We start from the raw sequence: 18,607 nt of genomic DNA, 5'->3' as shown, positions 1-18,607 counted from the left end.
TTTTGTTTTTATTTCCATTTCTCTAGGAGGTGGGTCAAAAAGGATCTTGCTGTGATTTATGTCATAGAGTGTTCTGCCTATGTTCTCCTCTAAGAGTTTTATAGTGTCTGGCCTTATATTTAGGTCTTTAATCCATTTTGAGTTTATTTTTGTGTATGGTGTTAGGGAGTGTTCTAATTTCATTCTTTTACATGTAGCTGTCCAGTTTTCCCAGCACCACTTATTGAAGAGGCTGTATTTTCTCCATTGTATATTCTTGCCTCCTTTATCAAAGGTAAGGTGACCATATGTGTGTGGGTTTATCTCTGGGCTTTCTATCCTGTTCCATTGATCTGTATTTCTGTTTTTGTGCCAGTACCATACTGTCTTGATTACTGTAGCTTTGTAGTATAGTCTGAAGTCCGGGAACCAGATTCCTCCAGCTCCATTTTTCTTTCTCAAGATTGCTTTGGCTATTCGGGGTCTTTTGTGTTTCCATACACATTGTGAAATTGTTTCTTCTAGTTCTGTGAAAAATGCCATTGGTAGTTTGATAGGGATTGCACTGAATCTGTAGATTGCTTTGGGTAGTATAGTCATTTTCACAATGTTGATTCTTCCAATCCAAGAACGTGGTATATCTCTCCATCTGTTGGTATCATCTTTAATTTCTTTCATCAGTGTCTTATAGTTTTCTGGGTACAGGTCTTTTGTCTCCTTAGGTAGGTTTATTCCTAGGTATTTTATTATTTTTGTTGCAGTGGTAAATGGGAGTGTTTCCTTATTTTCTCTTTCAGATTTTTCATCATTAGTGTATAGGAATGCAAGAGATTTCTGTGCATTAATTTTGTATCCTGCTACTTTACAAAATTCATTGATTAGCTCTAGTAGTTTTCTGGTAGCATCTTTAGGATTCTCTATGTATAGTATCATGTCATCTGCAAACAGTGACAGTTTTACTTCTTCTTTTCTGATTTGGATTCCTTTTATTTCTTTTTCTTCTCTGATTGCTGTGGCTAAGACTTCCAAAACTATGTTGAATAATAATGGTGAGAGTGGGCAACCTTGTCTTGTTCCTGATCTTAGAGGAAATAGTTTCAGTTTTTCACCATTGAGAACGATGTTGGCTGTGGGTTTGTCATATATGGCCTTTATTATGTTGAGGTAAGTTCCCTCTATGCCTACTTTCTGGAGGGTTTTTATCATAAATGGGTGTTGAATTTTGTCAAAAGCTTCTTCTGCATCTATTGAGATGATCATATGGTTTTTCTCCTTCAGTTTGTTAATATGGTTTGTTATATTGATTGATTTGAGTATATTGAAGAATCCTTGCATTCCTGGGGTAAACCCTACTTGATCATTGTGTATGATCCTTTTAATGTGCTGTTGGATTCTGTTTGCTAGTATTTTGTTGAGGATTTTTGCATCAATGTTCGTCAGTGATATTGGCCTTTGGCCTGTAGCTTATTTTGTGGCATCTTTGTTTGGTTTTGGTATCAGGGTGATAGTCACCTGGTAGAAGGAGTTTGGTAGTGTTCCTCCCTCTGCTATATTTTAGAAGAGTTTGAGAAGGATAGGTGTTAGCTCTTCTCTAAATGTTTGATAGAATTCGCCTGTGAAGCCATCTGGTCCTGGGCTTTGTTTGTTGGAAGATTTTTAATCACAGTTTGAATTTCAGTGCTTGTGATTGGTCTGTTTATATTTTCTATTTCTTCTTGGTTCAGTCTTGGAAGGTTGTGCTTTTCTAAGAATTTGTCCATTTCTTCCAGGTTGTCCATTTTATTGGCATAGAGTTGCTTGTAGTAATCTCTCATGATCCCTTGTATTTCTGCAGTGTCAGTTGTTACTACTCCTTTTTCATTTCTAATTCTATTGATTTGAGTCTTCTCCCTTTTTTTCTTGATGAGTCTGGCTAATGGTTTATCAATTTTGTTTATCTTCTCAAAGAACCAGCTTTTAGTTTTATTGATCTTTGCTATCATTTCCTTCATTTCTTTTTCATTTATTTCTGATTTGATCTTTATGATTTCTTTCCTTCTGCTAACTTTGGGGTTTTCTTGTGCTTCTTTCTCTAATTGCTTTAGGTGTAAGGTTAGGTTGTTTATTTGAGATGTTTCTTGTTTCTTGAGGTAGGATTGTATTGCTATAAACTTCCGTGTTAGAACTGCTTTTGCTGCATCCCATAGGTTTTGGGTCATCGTGTTTTCATTGTCATTTGTTTCTAGGTATTTTTTGATTTCCTCTTTGATTTCTTCAGTGATCTCTTGGTTATTTACTAGTGTGTTGTTTAGCCTCCATGTGTTTGTATTTTTTACAGATTTTTTCCTGTAATTGATATCTAGTCTCACAGCGTTGTGGTTGGGAAAGATACTTGATACGATTTAAATTTTCTTAAATTTACCAAGGCTTGATTTGTGACCTAAGATATGATCTATCCTGGAGAATGTTCCATGAGGACTTGAGAAGAAAATGTATTCTGTTGTTTTTGGATCGAGTGTCCTATAAATATCAATTAAGTCCATCTTGTTTAATGTATCATTTAAAGCTTGTGTTTCCTTAATTATTTTCATTTTGGATGATCTGTCCATTGGTGAAAGTGGGGTGTTAAAGTTCCCTACTATTATTGTGTTACTATCGATTTCCCCTTTTATGGTTGTTAGCATTTCCCTTATGTATTGAGGTGCTCCCATGTTGGGTGCATAAATATTTACAATTGTTATATCTTCTTCTTGGATTGATCCCTTGATCATTCTGTAGTGTCCTTCTTTGTCTCTTGTAATAGTCTTTATTTTAAAGTCTATTTTGTCTGATATGAGAATTGCTACTCCAGCTTTCTTTTGATTTCCACTTGCATGGAATATCTTTTTCCATCCCCTCACTTTCAGTCTGTATGTGTCTCTAGGTCTGAAGTGGGTCTCTTGTAGATAGCATATTTATGGGTCCTGTTTTTGTATCCATTCAGCCAGTCTATGTCTTTTGGTTGGAGCGTTTAATCCATTTACATTTAAGGTAGTTATTGATATGTATGTTCCTATTACCATTTTCTTAATTGTTTGGGGTTTGTTATTGTAAGTCTTTTCCTCCTCCTGTGTTTCCGGCCTAGAGAAGTTCTTTAGCATTTGCTGTAGAGCAGGTTTGGTGGTGCTGAATTCTCTTAGCTTTTGCTTTTCCCTAAAGGTTTTAATTTCTCCATCAAATCTGAATGAGATCCTTGCTGGGTAGAGTAATCTTGGTTGTAGGTTTTTCCCTTTCATCACATTAAATATGTCCTGCCACTCCCTTCTGGCCTGCAAAGTTTCTGCTGAAAGATCAGCTGTTAACCTTATGGGGATTCCCTTGTATGTTAATTGTTGCTTTTCCCTTGCTGCTTTTAATATTTTTTCTTTGTATTTAATTTTTGATAGTTTAATATGTGTCTTGGAATGTTTCTCCTTGGATTTATCCTGTATGGGACTCTCTGCGCTTCCTGGACTTGATTGACTATTTCCTTACCCATATTAGGGAAGCTTTCAACTGTAATCTGTTCAAATATTTTCTCAGTCTCTTTCTTTTTCTCTTCCTCTTCTGGGACCCCTATAATTCAAATGTTGGTGCGTTTAATGTTGTCCCAAAGGTCTCTGAGATTGTCCTCAATTCTTGTCATTCTTTTTTCTTTATTCTGCTCTTGGTAGTTATTTCCACTATTTTATCTTCCAGGTCACTTATCCATTCTTCTGCCTCAGTTATTCTGCTATTGATTCCTTCTATAGAATTTTTAATTTCATTTATTGTGTTGTTCATCATTGTTTGTTTGCTCTTTAATTCTTCTAGGTCCTTGTTAAACGTTTCTTGTATTTTCTCTATTTCCAAGATTTTGGATCATCTTTACTATCATTACTCTGAATTCTTTTTCAGGTAGACTGCCTATTTCCTCTTCATTTGTTTGGTCTGGTGGGTTTTTACTTGCTCCTTCATCTGCTGTGTATTTCTCTGTCTTCTCATTTTGCTTAACTTACTGTGTTTGGGGTCACCGTTTTGCAGGCTGCAGGTTCGTAGTTCCCATTGTTTTTGGTGTCTGCTCCCAGTGGCTAAGGTTGGTTCAGTGAGTTGTGTAGGCTTCCTGGTGGAGGGGACTGGTGCCTGTGTTCTGGTGGTTGAGGCTGGATCTTGTCTTTCTGGTGGGCAGGACCACGTCCTGTGGTGTGTTTTGGTGTGTCTGTGAACTTATTATGATTTTAGGCAGCCTCTCTGCTAATGGGTGGGTTTGTGTTCCTGTCTTGCTAGTTGTTTGGCATAGGATGTCCAGCACTGTAGCTTTGCTGGTCGTTGAGTGGAGCTGGGTCTTAGCGTTGAGATGGAGATCTCTGTGCGAGCTTTCGCCATTTGATATTACGTGCAGCCGGGAGGTCTCTGGTGGTCCAGTGTCCTTAACTCAGCTCTCCCACCTCAGAGGCTCAGGCCTGACACCTGGCCAGAGCACCAAGAGCCTGTCAGCCACACAGCTCAGAAGAAAAGGGAGAAAAAAAAAAGAATGAAAGAAAAAAAAATAAAGTTATTAAAATAGAAAAAAATTATTAAAAATTAAAAAATAGAAAAAAGAGAGAAAGAAAGAAGAGAGCAAGCAAACCAAAAAACAAATCCATCAATGATAACAAGTGCTAAAAACTATACTAAAAAAAAAAAGACAGTCAGAACCCTAGGACAAATGGCAAAAGCAAAGCTATACAGACAAAATCACACAAAGAAGCATACACATACACACTCACAAAAAGAAAAAGGGAAAAAAAAATTAATATATATAAAAGTAATTTTTAAAGGAAGAGAGCAACCCAATCAACAAACAAATCTACCAATGATAATAAGGTCTAAATACTAAACTAAGATAAACATAAAACCAGAAACAAATTAGATGCAGAAAGCAAACCCCAAATCTATACTTGCTCCCAAAGTCCACTGCCTTAATTTTGGGATGATTCATTGTCTATTCAGGTATCCCAGAGATGCAGGGTACATCAAGTTGATTGTGGAGATTTAATCCGCTGCTCCTGAGGCTGCTGGGAGAAATTTCCCTTTCTCTTCTTTGTTCACACAGCTCCCAGGGTTCAGCTTTGGATTTGGCCCCGCCTCTGCATGTAGGTTGCCTGAGGGCATCTGTTCTTCCCTCAGACAGGACGGGGTTAAAGGAGCAGCTGATTAGGGGGCTCTGGCTCACTCAGGCGTGGCGGGGGAGAGAGGGGTACGGCACGCGGGGCTAGCCTGCGGCGGCAGAGGCCAGCATGACGTTGCAACAGCCTGAGGCATGCCGTGTATTCTCCTGGGGAAGTTGTCCCTGGATCACGGGACCCTGGCAGTGGTGGGCTGCACAGATTCCCGGGAAGGGAGGTGTGGAGAGTGACCTGTGCTTGCACACAGGTTTCTAGGTGGCTGCTGCAGCAGCTGCCTTAGCGTCTCATGCCTGTCTCTGGGGTCCATACTGATAGCTGCAGCTTGTGCCCGTCTCTGGAGCTGGTTTAAGCAGTGTTCTGAATCCCCTCTCCTCGCGCACCCCGATTCAATGGTCTTTTGCCTCTTCAGCAGCTCCAGACTTTTTCCCGGACTCCCTCCCGGCTAGCTGTGGTGCACTATCCCCCTTCAGGCTGTGTTCACGCAGCCAACCCCAGTCCTCTCCCTGGGGTCTGACCTCCGAAGCCCGAGCCTCAGCTCCCAGCCCCCGCCCGCCCCGGCAGGTGAGCAGACAAGCCTCTCGGGCTGGTGAGTGCTGCTCGGCACCGATCCTCTGTGCAGGAATCTCTCCGCTTTGCCCTCCGCACCCCTGTGGCTGCGCTCTCCTCCGTGGCTCCGAAGCTCCCCCTCTCCGCCACCCGCAGTCTCCGCCCGCGAAGGGGCTTCCTAGTGTGTGGAAACCTTTCCTCCTTCACAGCTCCCTCCCAGAGGTGCAGGTCCCGTCCCTATTCTTTTGTCCCTGTTTTTTCTTTTTTCTTTTGCCCTACCCAGGTACGTGGGGAGTTTCTTGCCTTTTGGGAGGTCTGACGTCTTCTACCAGCGTTCAGTAGGTGTTCTGTAGGAGCTGTTCCACATGTAGATGTAGTTTTGATGTATTTGTGGGGAGGAAGGTGATCTCCACGTCTTACTCCTCCGCCATCTTGAAGCTGCTCTCCTACTTTAAATTATAATTGCTTGCATGCCTTCTGACTTGTTGGTGTAGTGATTTTCCACTTATATTTTTCAGTTTCATTCCTTTGACCTCTACAGCCAGGGCTGTCTGCTCCATGAAAAGATTTCTTCCTCTTTCTGTCCTTTGTCCCGTTTTAATAACAAGTGTGAATACCAAGCTGGTGAACAGATGCTCTTCACTGAATCTGGGGGCCACACCCCCTTCACCACTGGTCCCATGGTCTGTAAAATAGAGCCTTCTCATTTTCTCATTATTTTTACCAGCTTTTTTCCCCCCCCTCATCTGGGTCATTTCAAATCGACTGACTTCTCATCAAGGTTCAGAACGGAGGGTACCTTCACCACAGAATAGATAATTACTTTAAAGCGCCAACAGGAAAATCTGTCACCTTGTCTGGCTCACTTTTCCCTTAATTTAAGTGTCCTCAACTATCGTCTTCACTTGAAGAAAGTAAAAAACACATATTCATACAGGAATGAGTGTCTGTCAGGCTGATTGATATTTTCACTTACATTGAGGTCCTTTTTTTTTTTCATCAAAACACTCGTTTTTTGGTTTAAAAAAAGTCAAGTAGATATGTGAGAGATAGTGGGTTGTCTTTTTTTTTTTTTTTCCGCCAGCACCTGCTCCAAAGCATAATTTCCACATGCCCCAACACTGCCTCAGTAATCAACAACAAATACGCTATCATTAACTGAGACTTTTCCGCTCAGTTCAGCTGCCCTAAAATGACACTTTTTAAAGCAAGCACCTCAAGGCAAATGTTGGACTGTGGGTTTGTTTTCTCACCTCTGCCCTGTCAGGTTTAGTTCTGTGAGAGCTGTAGCCCTGCGGCTGGGAAGGGTCTCTGGGAACAGCTTGCATTTCTTTGGTTAGTAAATCCCACCGCACACCCCTTCCCCAGTGGTGAAAAGGAAATGCTTCCTTTCTAGTCGTGGGTTCCTGAGTGTTTGGTTGGAAGGTGTCCTGTATGTCTGCGTTTTGACTGTCAGGCCCTGAGCTGAATGCCTCTCTCAGGACGTCTACACCCTGGCCTGCAGGACACTGAGCTCAGCATGTCACCCATCCCACCGAGGCTGGACACAGAGTGGGAGAGAAGGTTGTGAAATCCCCACACCTGGCGCTGCTGCCAGTTTGTTTGACTAGGATTGGCTGAGGGGGTGACAGAGCCCGTCTGCCCGTGGCGGGCTCTACACTCCAGGCCCGTATTCGTGAATCTGCAGGGCGTACAGGGTATGAGAGGGGTCTGGTTTGTTGAGAGAAATGCAAAAGCAGCACAGCAGAACAATTGCATTCCCATACCATGGTCATAGCCAGGGAGATGGCATTTAAATTACTTGAAAACCGTACAAATGAGCCTAATAGATTTATGCAATGTGAACTGCAGAGGAGCCGAAGGGGTCCAGGCCCAGCTGGGCTCGGGGCGAGGCTTATTAGAAGAGGATTCATCCAGGAGGAAATTTGTGAGGAAATTAAATGGCTTTTAATAGAAGTCGTTTGGTAGAGAGAAGAGTGCTGCAGGGAGAAGGGGGGCGAATCTCAAGACGTAGAAAGGAGACAGGCAGATGCTGAGGCCGCGCCATGAGGTCCCCGCCCAGCATCCCAAGCTCCTTCAAGCTTTGGCCCTGATGTTACTCCCCGAAGCCTTCTCTGACCACCTGCTTACACTGCCATTCACCTCCTCTCCCATGTTCCCTTTGTCCAGTCATTGCTTTATTTTTCTCCATAGCCGTTAGCACCTTCCAACATATTAAAATATCCTCCCACCGGAGTGTACATTCCATAAGGACAGAGATTGTTGTCTGTTTTGTTCACCATTCTACCCAGCGCCTGGTACAGACTAGGTGCTCCATCCTTGTTTCTTGAATAAATGGGATGTAGCGAGAAAGAAGTATGGTGGGCTGTGTTTGGGGTCTAAAGAACTTTGGCAGAGAATCCGGAGACCTGAGTCCTCAAGCCCGGGACAGCCTGGAGGGCAGAGAAGTTCATTGGACTGCAGTTTCCTCACTGGTAAGATGGATACTGGCTGAGGTGACTGCTGAAGTCCTCAGGCTGTGAGGTTCTGAGGACCTGGGTGGTCAGAGGATGCTAGGTGGTGAGCTTCTTGGTATCTACTTTGAGCCACCTGGAGCTGTTACTGTGGCAGTGGATTTCTGAACCATGGGGTCAAGTTGGTATTTGTAAAAAGAATTGTTTTTTTCCAAAGTACTCCAGGCAGGTTTTTTTTTGGGGGGATGGGGGGCTGCGTTGGGTCTTCATTGCTGCGCACGGGCTTTCTCTAGTTGCAGCGAGCGGGGGCTACTCTTCGTTGAGGTGCGTGGGTTTCTCACTGTGGTGGCTTCTTTTGTGGCAGAGCACAGGTTCCAGGCGCGCAGACTTCAGTAGTTGTGGCGTGCGGGCTCAGTAGTTGTGGTGCACGGGCTTAGTTGCTCCGCGACATGTGGGATCTTCCTGGACCAGGGATCAAACCCGTGTCCCCTGCATTGGCAGGTGGATTCTTAACCACTGTGCCACCAGGGAAGTCTCCAGGCAGGTTTTTTAAAAAAGGGGGTTAAGAGGCTAGATAAATTTTTATTACCACTCAGTAAATCCTTCTTTCACCTCCTTCCTTTCCACTAACTTTTCTCTCCCAACTCCTGCAGGTTTGAACCACCAGCAATTATTTGGGTCCATAGATGAGTGCACCATTGACTTTTGAGGCTCCTATTTCAGTGCACTAGAACTTCAGAAGAAAACTCAGTGGGGGCAACCAACTTGTTTTGGTTTCAAGCTCAAAGCCCTTACATGTCTCATAGTTTGCCTTGAAATTATAAAGCTACCTTCTCTTCCCAGGCCACCCCATTCCAGAAATTTCACCACCATTGGGGGATGATTCCCCTGAGGGGCTAACAGACCTTACCAGCCAAACCTCCAAGCCAGTCGTGACCTCTCACAGAGATAATGAGGATTTATTTAGGGCGGAATTAACTTGCTGCTCAAGTATGTCACCACAGAATAGGAAGAGAAATTACAGCCTGTAGAAACCTCAGGCCTGTAATAGTTAACTTCCTGGAGACTAAATTTTCCTGCTCATTTCTGAGAAAGGCGTATCTGTCAACATTTGAAAGGATGTTTCTGCATTCCTGTATTTTGACAGAACACTTCTACAAGTCTAACCTGTCCACCTTCTACAGTTTATCTCATTAGGCATCCTTCTCCTTGCTTTGTTTTGCTTTCCACCTCTGAAGGTCAACAAGCTTAGGGAAGCAATGTGTGATCATCTGGGTTCAGCTCCCAGCTCAGCCACTCACTAGCTTGGGTGCTCAACCTCTCTGACCCCCACTTTCCTACAAATCTATAAAATCAGGGTCAGAAGTCCTACTTGGCAGGGTTATTAAGGGGACTGTAAGTAGCTGGGCAGGGGGACGTGGTACACATCAAGTACTCAAGACTGGCCGCCATCCTTACCAATTCCTCTTTGAGTTTGCAGCAATAGCAAACTCTCATCCACTAAACAAATATCTCATGGTGTTCCTCCAAATACCTGTGCAGTCTAAGTGTCCAGCTCAATTATATGACAGACTCTTGATGGTCCAAGCTGGAGCCAAATTTTCATGTGTCCTTTTAATTAAAAGATTCAGCGCCTAATCACAGAAGGACATTGTTTGGTGGTGCCGATAATGAAGTTAGTCAGGGCTGCTGAAGTGTATCATTAGGATGGTTGACAGTTCACTCTGTGCCCATGGAATAAAATGAATAGGAAGAGAGCCAGGAGGAAGGGGCCAGCCAGGAGGGACATATGTAAGAGATGTGATGGATGCACTCCCCCTGGACCTAGGATTCCGCTCCTCAGAACTGAAGGCATTTGTGCACAGTTCATATAATAAAGGATTTCCTATTATAAAAACCACAAAGAGAAAGTAATGGCGTTCTTTTGAGACACTGTACGTTCTGGCAGTTGTTATATATTCTGAGTGGCATCATTATCTGGCTTTTGTCTCTAACAATTCTTTTTTAGCAGGCAGGGTATACATTATAAATTTTAAACAAATAATAAATATATTTTTTTTACATTGAAACCAAACCAGAACTGGCTGCCTCTTTTAATATATACATGAAAAATTTTTAACGAAAGAAACTATACCTTTGGTAAATGTGCAGAATATTAATATAAGCTCAGGATGAACGCTGAAGAGTTCAAATTCATAAAACTCTGTTCTAAATCATTTTTCTGGTTTGAATACATCTTTCTGAATATAGCTATGCTGTGAGGCTTCATTTATTTTGCACAGAAAGTGATTTTATTTTTAATTCTTGTCCTCATTCTGTTACCATGATTCTCTACATTATTTAAGAAACTTGGCATAATAAGTTGTCCAGGGCTTGGATTTGTATTTGGGGAACTAAATACTCATTAATACTTTTTAAAAAATACTAAATAAATCCATATCCCATCATTTAGTAAATAGCCTTTATAATAAGGAAAAACTAATTATTCGTGGGATAAAGTGTTTTATGTATTTAACTTCTGTTCTAGTGATGTTGCACAACATCCAAATAACTAACTAGGATGTTAACTCTTACTGTTTTGTTGCTTTTGAGGGCATTTTAATGATAGGAATGTATTTGAATCATCAGTTTTACCGTTAGAACCAAATCATTCTCATGGGCTTATGGGAATATATGCCACCAGGCAGTAGATTAATAACTATAAAAAAACCACATGAAAAGGTCACTGCAAAACTCAGATCAAAACCTGTGGTTTTCTGGATTTTGCAGTCTACCAGCTTTTTGAAGCTTCTCTATGGTAACATGATCTTTATGGCAACACCACTGAGCTCTGGACATTTATGATAATTAAGACAGCCCGGAAGGGCCGTGCACTCGCCCACAGCGCCGGCCTTCACTTAAGGAGAAAGGGCGCTGATCAGCACGCATCCATGTTAACAGAGAGCCCTCTTTTGGTGATGGTAGAAAAATATGATAGTGAAGGAGACTCTTCTGTTTTCCAAAATGATTGGCAAAACAGACTGTATTGGGGCCAGGACCACAGAACTTGGGAGGGCTCTTTATGGAGAACCACAGCAGAAAGGAATTCTCTTTGCTGGTGAATTTTTCTGGCCTTCTGCACTGTCATTCCTGCAGTGTTTCACTTATTCTCTCCAACCAGCTCACCATACCCTGATCGGCGGCCGCACTGACCCCCATCTTCTTACTTAAAACGTGTTATTGGAAGCAGGGCAACACAGGGAACTTTGAGTTTGCACACTGGGGATGGGATCAAATTGTCAGCCTATTCTGAACTTCGTAGAATACTCAAGGAGTTAACCAGAGTGATTCTGGCTTCCTTTGGCCTCCCCAATGTTTTTTGTATAATAAAGACTTGGACACTGGAAAATGCATGCAGAACACAAGCCAAGCCTTGAGTTCAGTGGGGATAGAGCAGGAGGGGTAACCCATGGGAGGGCATGGGTCCTGCAGGCACGTTCCGCCTGTGGCCTGCTGAATTGTAGATGTGCCGTTTGGGCCAGGTTTTGTGATAAGCTGGCTCTTTCGGTGGTGAGGGGCAAACTGCTTCACTTCCTGACCTAGAATCTCTTATCTGCAGCCTTGCAGATCCATTCCCTGCCCTTCCTACCGGCCCATCGCAATGGGAACAGAGTCCCCCGTCTCTGGAAAGTAATGCTAAGAAAACAAACACTACAAAGGCTGGTAACAGGGGGATGTCTCTCTTGAATGTTTTTTGTGACCATCTAGGTTCAAGGAGGAGGGGGTCCCCCCCAGCTACGTGAGCCAGCAGGGTCTCTTTGTAGTAGGCATCCGTATGTTTGGCCAGATGTCCTCCCAGTGGAGGGCAGAGAGGGAAAGATAAAACAGAATTCTTATGAAAAATAAGTCTTGGGAGGGAGAAAAAACAAGACGGAGAAATTGTGTCAAGTAGGATGGGAGACCAGGCGGTGCCATCTGATATTGATTAAATGCTGATAGAGTCAGCAACGAGAAATGCATGTCACTAGGAAGTGACCCTTGTTCTTCAGCATGTGAAGCAGTGACAACTGTCTGGGAGCAGATCTGCATGAAGACCACGTGCACAAGATGTCCAGTGGCAAACACAGCGCCAGCACGCATGGTGAGAAGGGGAGGAAAGGACCCCTGCACTGGACGTCAGGGCACGTTCCTTCTGATTCTGCTTTACCTCGCCGGCCTCACTCTCCACATCAGTAACACAATGATGCTTGACCGGATGACCTCTAAGCAATGCTCTAGCCCCAAATTCTGTTATCTATCATCATCTGCCCTCTGACCAAATCTTCTGAGGCTCTTCTAATGGAATGAAAGAAATAGCCCTGGAGAGGCGTAAAGAGTTCACCCACCACAGTCCTAAAATCCAAAAGGAATGAAACGCTCCATCAACCATAAAAGTGTCATCCAATCTTTCCACAGCATCCCTGGGTCTGTCCTCCTTCTGTGTTTTACAGTTGCCACCAAAGCAAGTTAATTGTTTTCTGAACATGAGATGTGGCCATATCTCTGGGTCTACCTGTGCTTCCCCCACTCCCAATTCCAAAAATATGCTCACTCTAACTGGGTATAAGGGGTCTTTGTTTCATTTTAAACTGCCAGATTACAAGCAGGTGTGTGTGTGTGTGTGTGTGTGTGTGTGTGTTCACCCTTTAGTTAAGGGTGAACGATTGAAAGTTTTCTTTGTTTTTGTTTTTTTCTTTTTGGCATCATCATGAGGTCAGCAGTATTTTGTTACAGGGTGAGGCTGGATTCCAGTGGGAATGGAAGAGGAATCTTCCACTAAGATCAGAAGATCTCACACTAGGATGGTGGCAGTGGAAATGGATAGGAAAGCTTGACCAGAGAGGCACTATGGCGTAGGGGAGAGGTCATGGCGTTTGGAGTCAGACAGGCCCAGATTCGAATCCTGGCTATGATGTCTATGGGATGTCATTTCAGCTCTCACTACCATGCCATCTGGAAGGGTTATTATATGAATTAAAGGTGATGTACAGTACCTATATTAGAGTCTGGCACAGTGTAGGCAGTAAGCAAACATCAATAAACTGTGGATGAGATGATCATGACAAAAATATCCACAGGAAGATGACTGATTGAGTTAGAGAATAAGTATAAGAGAAGACTTCAAGGTGTCTGAGTTTGACCACCTGGGGGATTGGGATGGTAGGAGTATTTAGATTGGATGGAAATTAAAAAGTTGGGTGAAAGCTGGAGATCTGGTTTGGCAGGGCTAGTACCAAGGTCAGCTTTGGACACGAGAGATGGCACTGAAACATCCAGGTGGCAATGGAAGGAGGAGGATGGAAAGGAAAAGGAGTCAAAGAAATGAGAAAACTGCGATGCTGAGAAGCTGATTAACTCTAGGTCTGTTTGATCAATAAGTCTGACTTTACAGCTTTACCTTCAAGGAATTGGCTAACCAAGGTCAATCCAGCATGACCATCCTCTAAAACAAACCGTAGCTCCTCAAAATGTGTTCCTCCAATGAAGCATCTCCTGGACCTTGTTAGAAATACAGAATTTTAGCTCCTGCTTCAGACCTGCTGAATCAGAATCTGCATTTCAACAATGTGATTTGTAAGCACTTGACGGTTTGAGAAGCACTGTTCTAAAGCATGGCGGCCAGACCAGCAGCATCGCAGCCCCTGGGAACTTGTTAGAAATCCAGATTCTCAGGCGCCTTCTCAGACTTCCTGAATTAGAAAGGCTGTGTTTCAACAAGCCTTTCGAGTGAATCCAGTGCACCGCAGAGTTTGAGAATCATTGCTCTAAGTCATGGAACAGACAGATTGAGCCCCCTCCCCTTGGGTGTATAGCCCAGAACACTGGAGGGATTGGTTAAACCCTGAAACTTAATTTGAGTCATTGTTCTATGCTGCTTCTCTCATCATTTTGCATTAAACACAGCTGAAGAACTCTTTTCACCAAAGAAGGGCACAATGCGTAAAATTACAAACCAAAGGAGAGAAACTTCAGCTGTGGCTTAATCTTCACAATTTACCCATCAAAAGTTATTGAGCACAATCACAGACGATCAGTCCTTTATGTGCTGTTGCTCCTGGGAGACGCTATTAGTAAGACACACATAGGGAAAGGAAGACTCTCGTGATACTCCTTACAATGTGATTTTCACATTAAAATGTCAAGAGTCTTTGTCTTCTGTGTTTCTCATCAGTCTGATGGCAAGTTCCCTTTTTATGGGTTAGTTTCTGGAGTCACTTGCAGGAGGGTTGGTGGTTTACCACTTAGACTAGAATGTTTTTCAAAAAGTTCAGCTGTGAGCACTAAAAATTTACCTCCTCGCATCAAAAATGTCTGGTTTTTCTGGTTGTTCCCTAGTTGATATTTAAATCACTGTGATAACTTAAATAAGGGTCAGTGTCTGTTTTCTGTATATATGTAATGTACAGAGATGGTTATATATGGAGCATTTTAATCATAAAATTACCTATATTTTCTGCTATAGGTTATAGTACAGTATAGCCAGTGGCATGCTGGTAAAGCAATTGAGGGTGTGGGAGGGCATCATTTGTAGTGTTTGCCAATTTCCATGGTGTAAATACTCCCTCCAGGGTTGATTTCAAGCTGCCAACCGTTTAACAACCAGTTCCCAAAATTCCTACAAATTTGACAGTTGACTCTTGCAAGCCACTAGGAACTAGCTCGAGCACACCACTGAAACAAACATCAAGGGACAAGTCACAATTTTTGTTGTTGTTGTTGTTGTTGGTTGTGTCTGAATTACTGTAGGTCCAATAATGGCTGACACAAGTAGATTTGGGTGTTTTAAATCTGTCATGTAGAGATCTTTATTGAAATTATAATTATCATAATGGAATGTGATCTTGAAACGGTTCTATGAGACAAAGTTCTCTATTTTCAAGTCATTAAATACATTTATAATAATATAATGGCGAGATTTAAAGTGGTTGTGTTGCTCAAGTATGTTTAATTTTAAAATACCACTCATCCTATAGTAGGGCATATGTAAAAACTATATTCTTAGTTATAGTATTTGAACCAAAATGCAAAAAGATACTTTTGAAATGTTTTTTTGGTTACTATTATTAAGATTTGACTTTTCTTACAGGTATTCAGGAAGGAACACAATGTACCAAATGTAAAAATAACTGGGCACTGAAGTTTTCTATCATATTATTATACATTTTGTGTGCCTTGTTAACAATCACAGTAGCCATTTTGGGATACAAAGGTAAGTACTCTTTCCTTTTTCCTTCCAAATAGCAAGTTTTCTTTCATTAATTTAAGCCTGAAAAAACAAGTACATTTGCAAGTGTGAAGTATTTCATTAATACAACTCTTGCCAACAAAACTTAAACATCTTAAGCTCCATCTTTGTGTCTTGAGCTTCTGTAGCTGTGGGATCTGAAAGGAGAGAAGTAGCAATTCCTTTTGAGTCATTTCAACCATAATCATGGTCCTCTATGAGTTGTAAAATTTTTTCCTCTTTGTTGCTTTTTCCTACTTATTTCCAAATACTCCCTCTTCCTCTATCTTTTTTCATCTTATCTCTAAGAGGCCCCACGAAAACCCTGGAGTCAGCACATGGGAAAACTGTATTGACAGAGGATAAGACTTCCAAGAGATACAACTTACTTCACCTAGGGACTGGCCAATTAATTCCCTTTTGTTTCTCTTCAGCACATTTACTGTGGTCACTGTTTATATACCCCCACAAAAATACCACCCTGTAGAAATTAAACACAGAGGTGGCACCACCACCTCAACTGTACTTTATGGCACATCAGGCATTCTTTCAACATGTCTGGTTTAAGGTCAGTGGAGGATTTTTGCCTGAATCCTCCAGATCTGCAAAGTGGGTTGGTTCCCCCCACCCCCTGTTCCAGACACCGCAGGTAGAAGGCGCCCTGATTCAGAATCACAAGCTACGTAAACCCTTTTATAGAAAACAGCCATGGGGGGCTTCCCTGGTGGCACAGCGGTTAAGAATCCGCCTGCCAATGCAGGGGACACAGGTTTGAGACCTGGTCCGGGAAGATCCCACATGCCGTGGAGCAACTAAGCCCGTGCGCCACAACTACTGAGCCTGTGCTCTAGAGCCTGTGAGAAGCCTGTGCACCGCAAGCTCTCTGCAACTAGAGAAAGCCCGCGTGCAGCAACGAAGACCCAACACAGCCCTAAATAAATAAATTTATTTATTTATTTAAAAAAAGAAAAGAAAACAGCCATGGAAGCCTCACAGAGACATGCGAGATAGATGTGATGTCTGGTTTCAGCAAGAGGCAGACATGGGGTCTGTTGATCTTCGCTCTGCCTTCCCTCAGCACTGACAGATTAACAGTGGAGAATTCCCACATGTTCCCTTCTCTGTTCCCTGCCCCATAGATTTGACCTGGGGACAGAAGGATGCAAAGTGAATTCCCTCCAGGTTGTAACTCCTCCCACTGCTCTCCCAGTGTTTAGCAGTTTCCTGAGAAAACAATGTACTGGAATAAGAATGGGCTTTGGAGCCAGACGGTCCCAGTCCAGTTCTTGAGTCCACCATTTGTAATGCAATTGTGAATGTTTATTAAGTGCTCGCTGGTGTGCCAGGCATCACGCTAAATCCTCTGCATGGCTGTGTAACCTGGGTATGAATCATAACCCCTTAGTGTTTCTGATTTCTTATCTGTAAAATGGCAATAATAATGCCACTCTTCAAGGTGATTGCGATGAGCAAAGATGATGTAACTGAGCCACCTGTCCTAAGGTTGGTCCCAGTAGCGAGTGGCTGAATCTCTCTGTTCTTTGCTTCTTCATAACTGCATTTTTACAGCCCTAGCTATGAGAATGGCAAAACATGTTAAAAATAGTCAGTATAGTCAAGGCTTGTTAAGTCCACTTTTAAGGCTATTTCCATGGAAAATTCTATGCATCCTGTAGTGGGCTGACTGATGAACTTGGGCAATGGAAGTTTGGGAAATTACCAGGTCATTTTATCCATTTGCGATGAGTTAATCTAACCTAGGATTAACAGAGCAAGTGTTAAGAAAGGCTATTAAATCATGGCGGGGCTGGACAGAAGAGGCGGGGGAGGAAACCTAGTGGGGAAAAGGAAGGTGTTTTATGTCCCAGGTAATTCAGCCTGGTTGTCTTCCTTTACTGGGTTATTTAGGTCATTACTCACTTCACAACTTTTCCTAGTGAACTCAGATAAAGGAGATGCTTGAAATCAAACAGTCATTTAATAGGTATCTTTAGGGCTCAGCACTGTGTGATATGAAAGTAAACAGAGATGAGAAAGGTTTGAAGAAATACCTCTGTATGGTATTTTGTCATTTTTACCTCTGCAAAAAAATAAGGTCTAGGATCTTTATGCCTTAAGAATTATACAGAAAGATACAAAATAGGGGGCTTTGTTTATTTTTAAAGTACAGATATTTCCTCCATTTTTATGACAGTGGAAAGCCCTTCTCAGCTCTGGCATATTTGTGTGGGCTGGTCCATTCACCTGGAACACCTTTTCCCTGTTCTCCACCTTTCTCTTTATGACTTTCTCTTCCTTCTTTCCCTTCATGTCTCCCTCAGACACATGTCCTGCAAGAAGCCCCTGAAAGCTGAGTTGGGTGCCCTCCTGCTGGTCCCCACGGCATCCTTTTTTACTCTTAGCCCCTGTCACACTATATCATTATGGCCAGTGGGTCTGTCTCACCACCCAAACTGTAAGCTCCACGAAGACAAGAGACTATCTTTTATTTATCATATCTCCCACTAGCACCTGACTCATAGTACATAATAGTTACCCAGTAAAGTTTACTGAATGAATTAATGAGAAGATGGATGGATGGATGGATGGTTGAATTGTAGATTAGGGCTGACTTCTATAAAGGCAGTCAATCAATGCCCAGGGACCTCTAAGCCAACTGCTGAGACTCAAGGCCCTACCTAGAAGCTTAAAATCCTGAAGATCACTTGGCCTGCTCTGGGGTGTATCTCGCCAGGATGAAGGGCGAAGAGATTGAGGGAGTGAGACAAGTTGGAGGCCCCTCTTTCCCTCTTTCAGGGTCCCCATCCCTCAGGCTTCTACTGACAAAAATAAGGTAACACAACATGCAATTTTTGTCTTTAAACACAGCCTTAATGTGCTAAAATGCTGATATTTTCCAGATGTGTTTTCCCTTTACTTGAACAGTGATTCCTCTTTCTTGCTGATAAGATTCTGGTGACCCAACATGGTAAGAGGCAGAAAGATAAGTTCTCCCTTCACACATCTCCCTTTGAAGTCTGGAGAAACTCGCTCCTCTTTAAAAAAAAAAAAAAAAAGGGAAGAAAGAAACAAAAAAGAATATTCAGTGAAAAAAGATCTTTCTCTGGAGGAGAAGTTGGAAGGAAGTAAAATAGAAACTCCTTTATTTATCAGAGTTTGCAAAGGCAATTCCATGGTGTTTTCCTCAAAACTGTTCTTTACTTCTCCTTTTATGTCACTTATGCAGCTACAAGTTAGGATGT

General features: G+C 42.5%; 1 protein-coding gene across 1 annotated transcript in view; it reads left to right on the top strand.

Moving 5' to 3' along the window:
* COLEC12 (collectin subfamily member 12) overlaps nucleotides 1-18,607 on the top strand; it is a 193,399-nt gene that overhangs the window by 134,597 nt on the left and 40,195 nt on the right. Inside the window, exon 3 of the mRNA XM_061168875.1 lies at nucleotides 15,228-15,350. Coding sequence (XP_061024858.1) covers nucleotides 15,228-15,350 — 123 coding nt within the window. The remainder of the gene's footprint in view (nucleotides 1-15,227; nucleotides 15,351-18,607) is intronic.

This window comes from Eubalaena glacialis, chromosome 15, assembly GCF_028564815.1.
Source record: "Eubalaena glacialis isolate mEubGla1 chromosome 15, mEubGla1.1.hap2.+ XY, whole genome shotgun sequence".
Classification (NCBI taxonomy): domain Eukaryota; kingdom Metazoa; phylum Chordata; class Mammalia; order Artiodactyla; family Balaenidae; genus Eubalaena; species Eubalaena glacialis.
The sequence above is the reverse complement of the archived record's forward strand: the minus strand, read 5'-3'. Positions and strand labels throughout refer to the sequence as shown.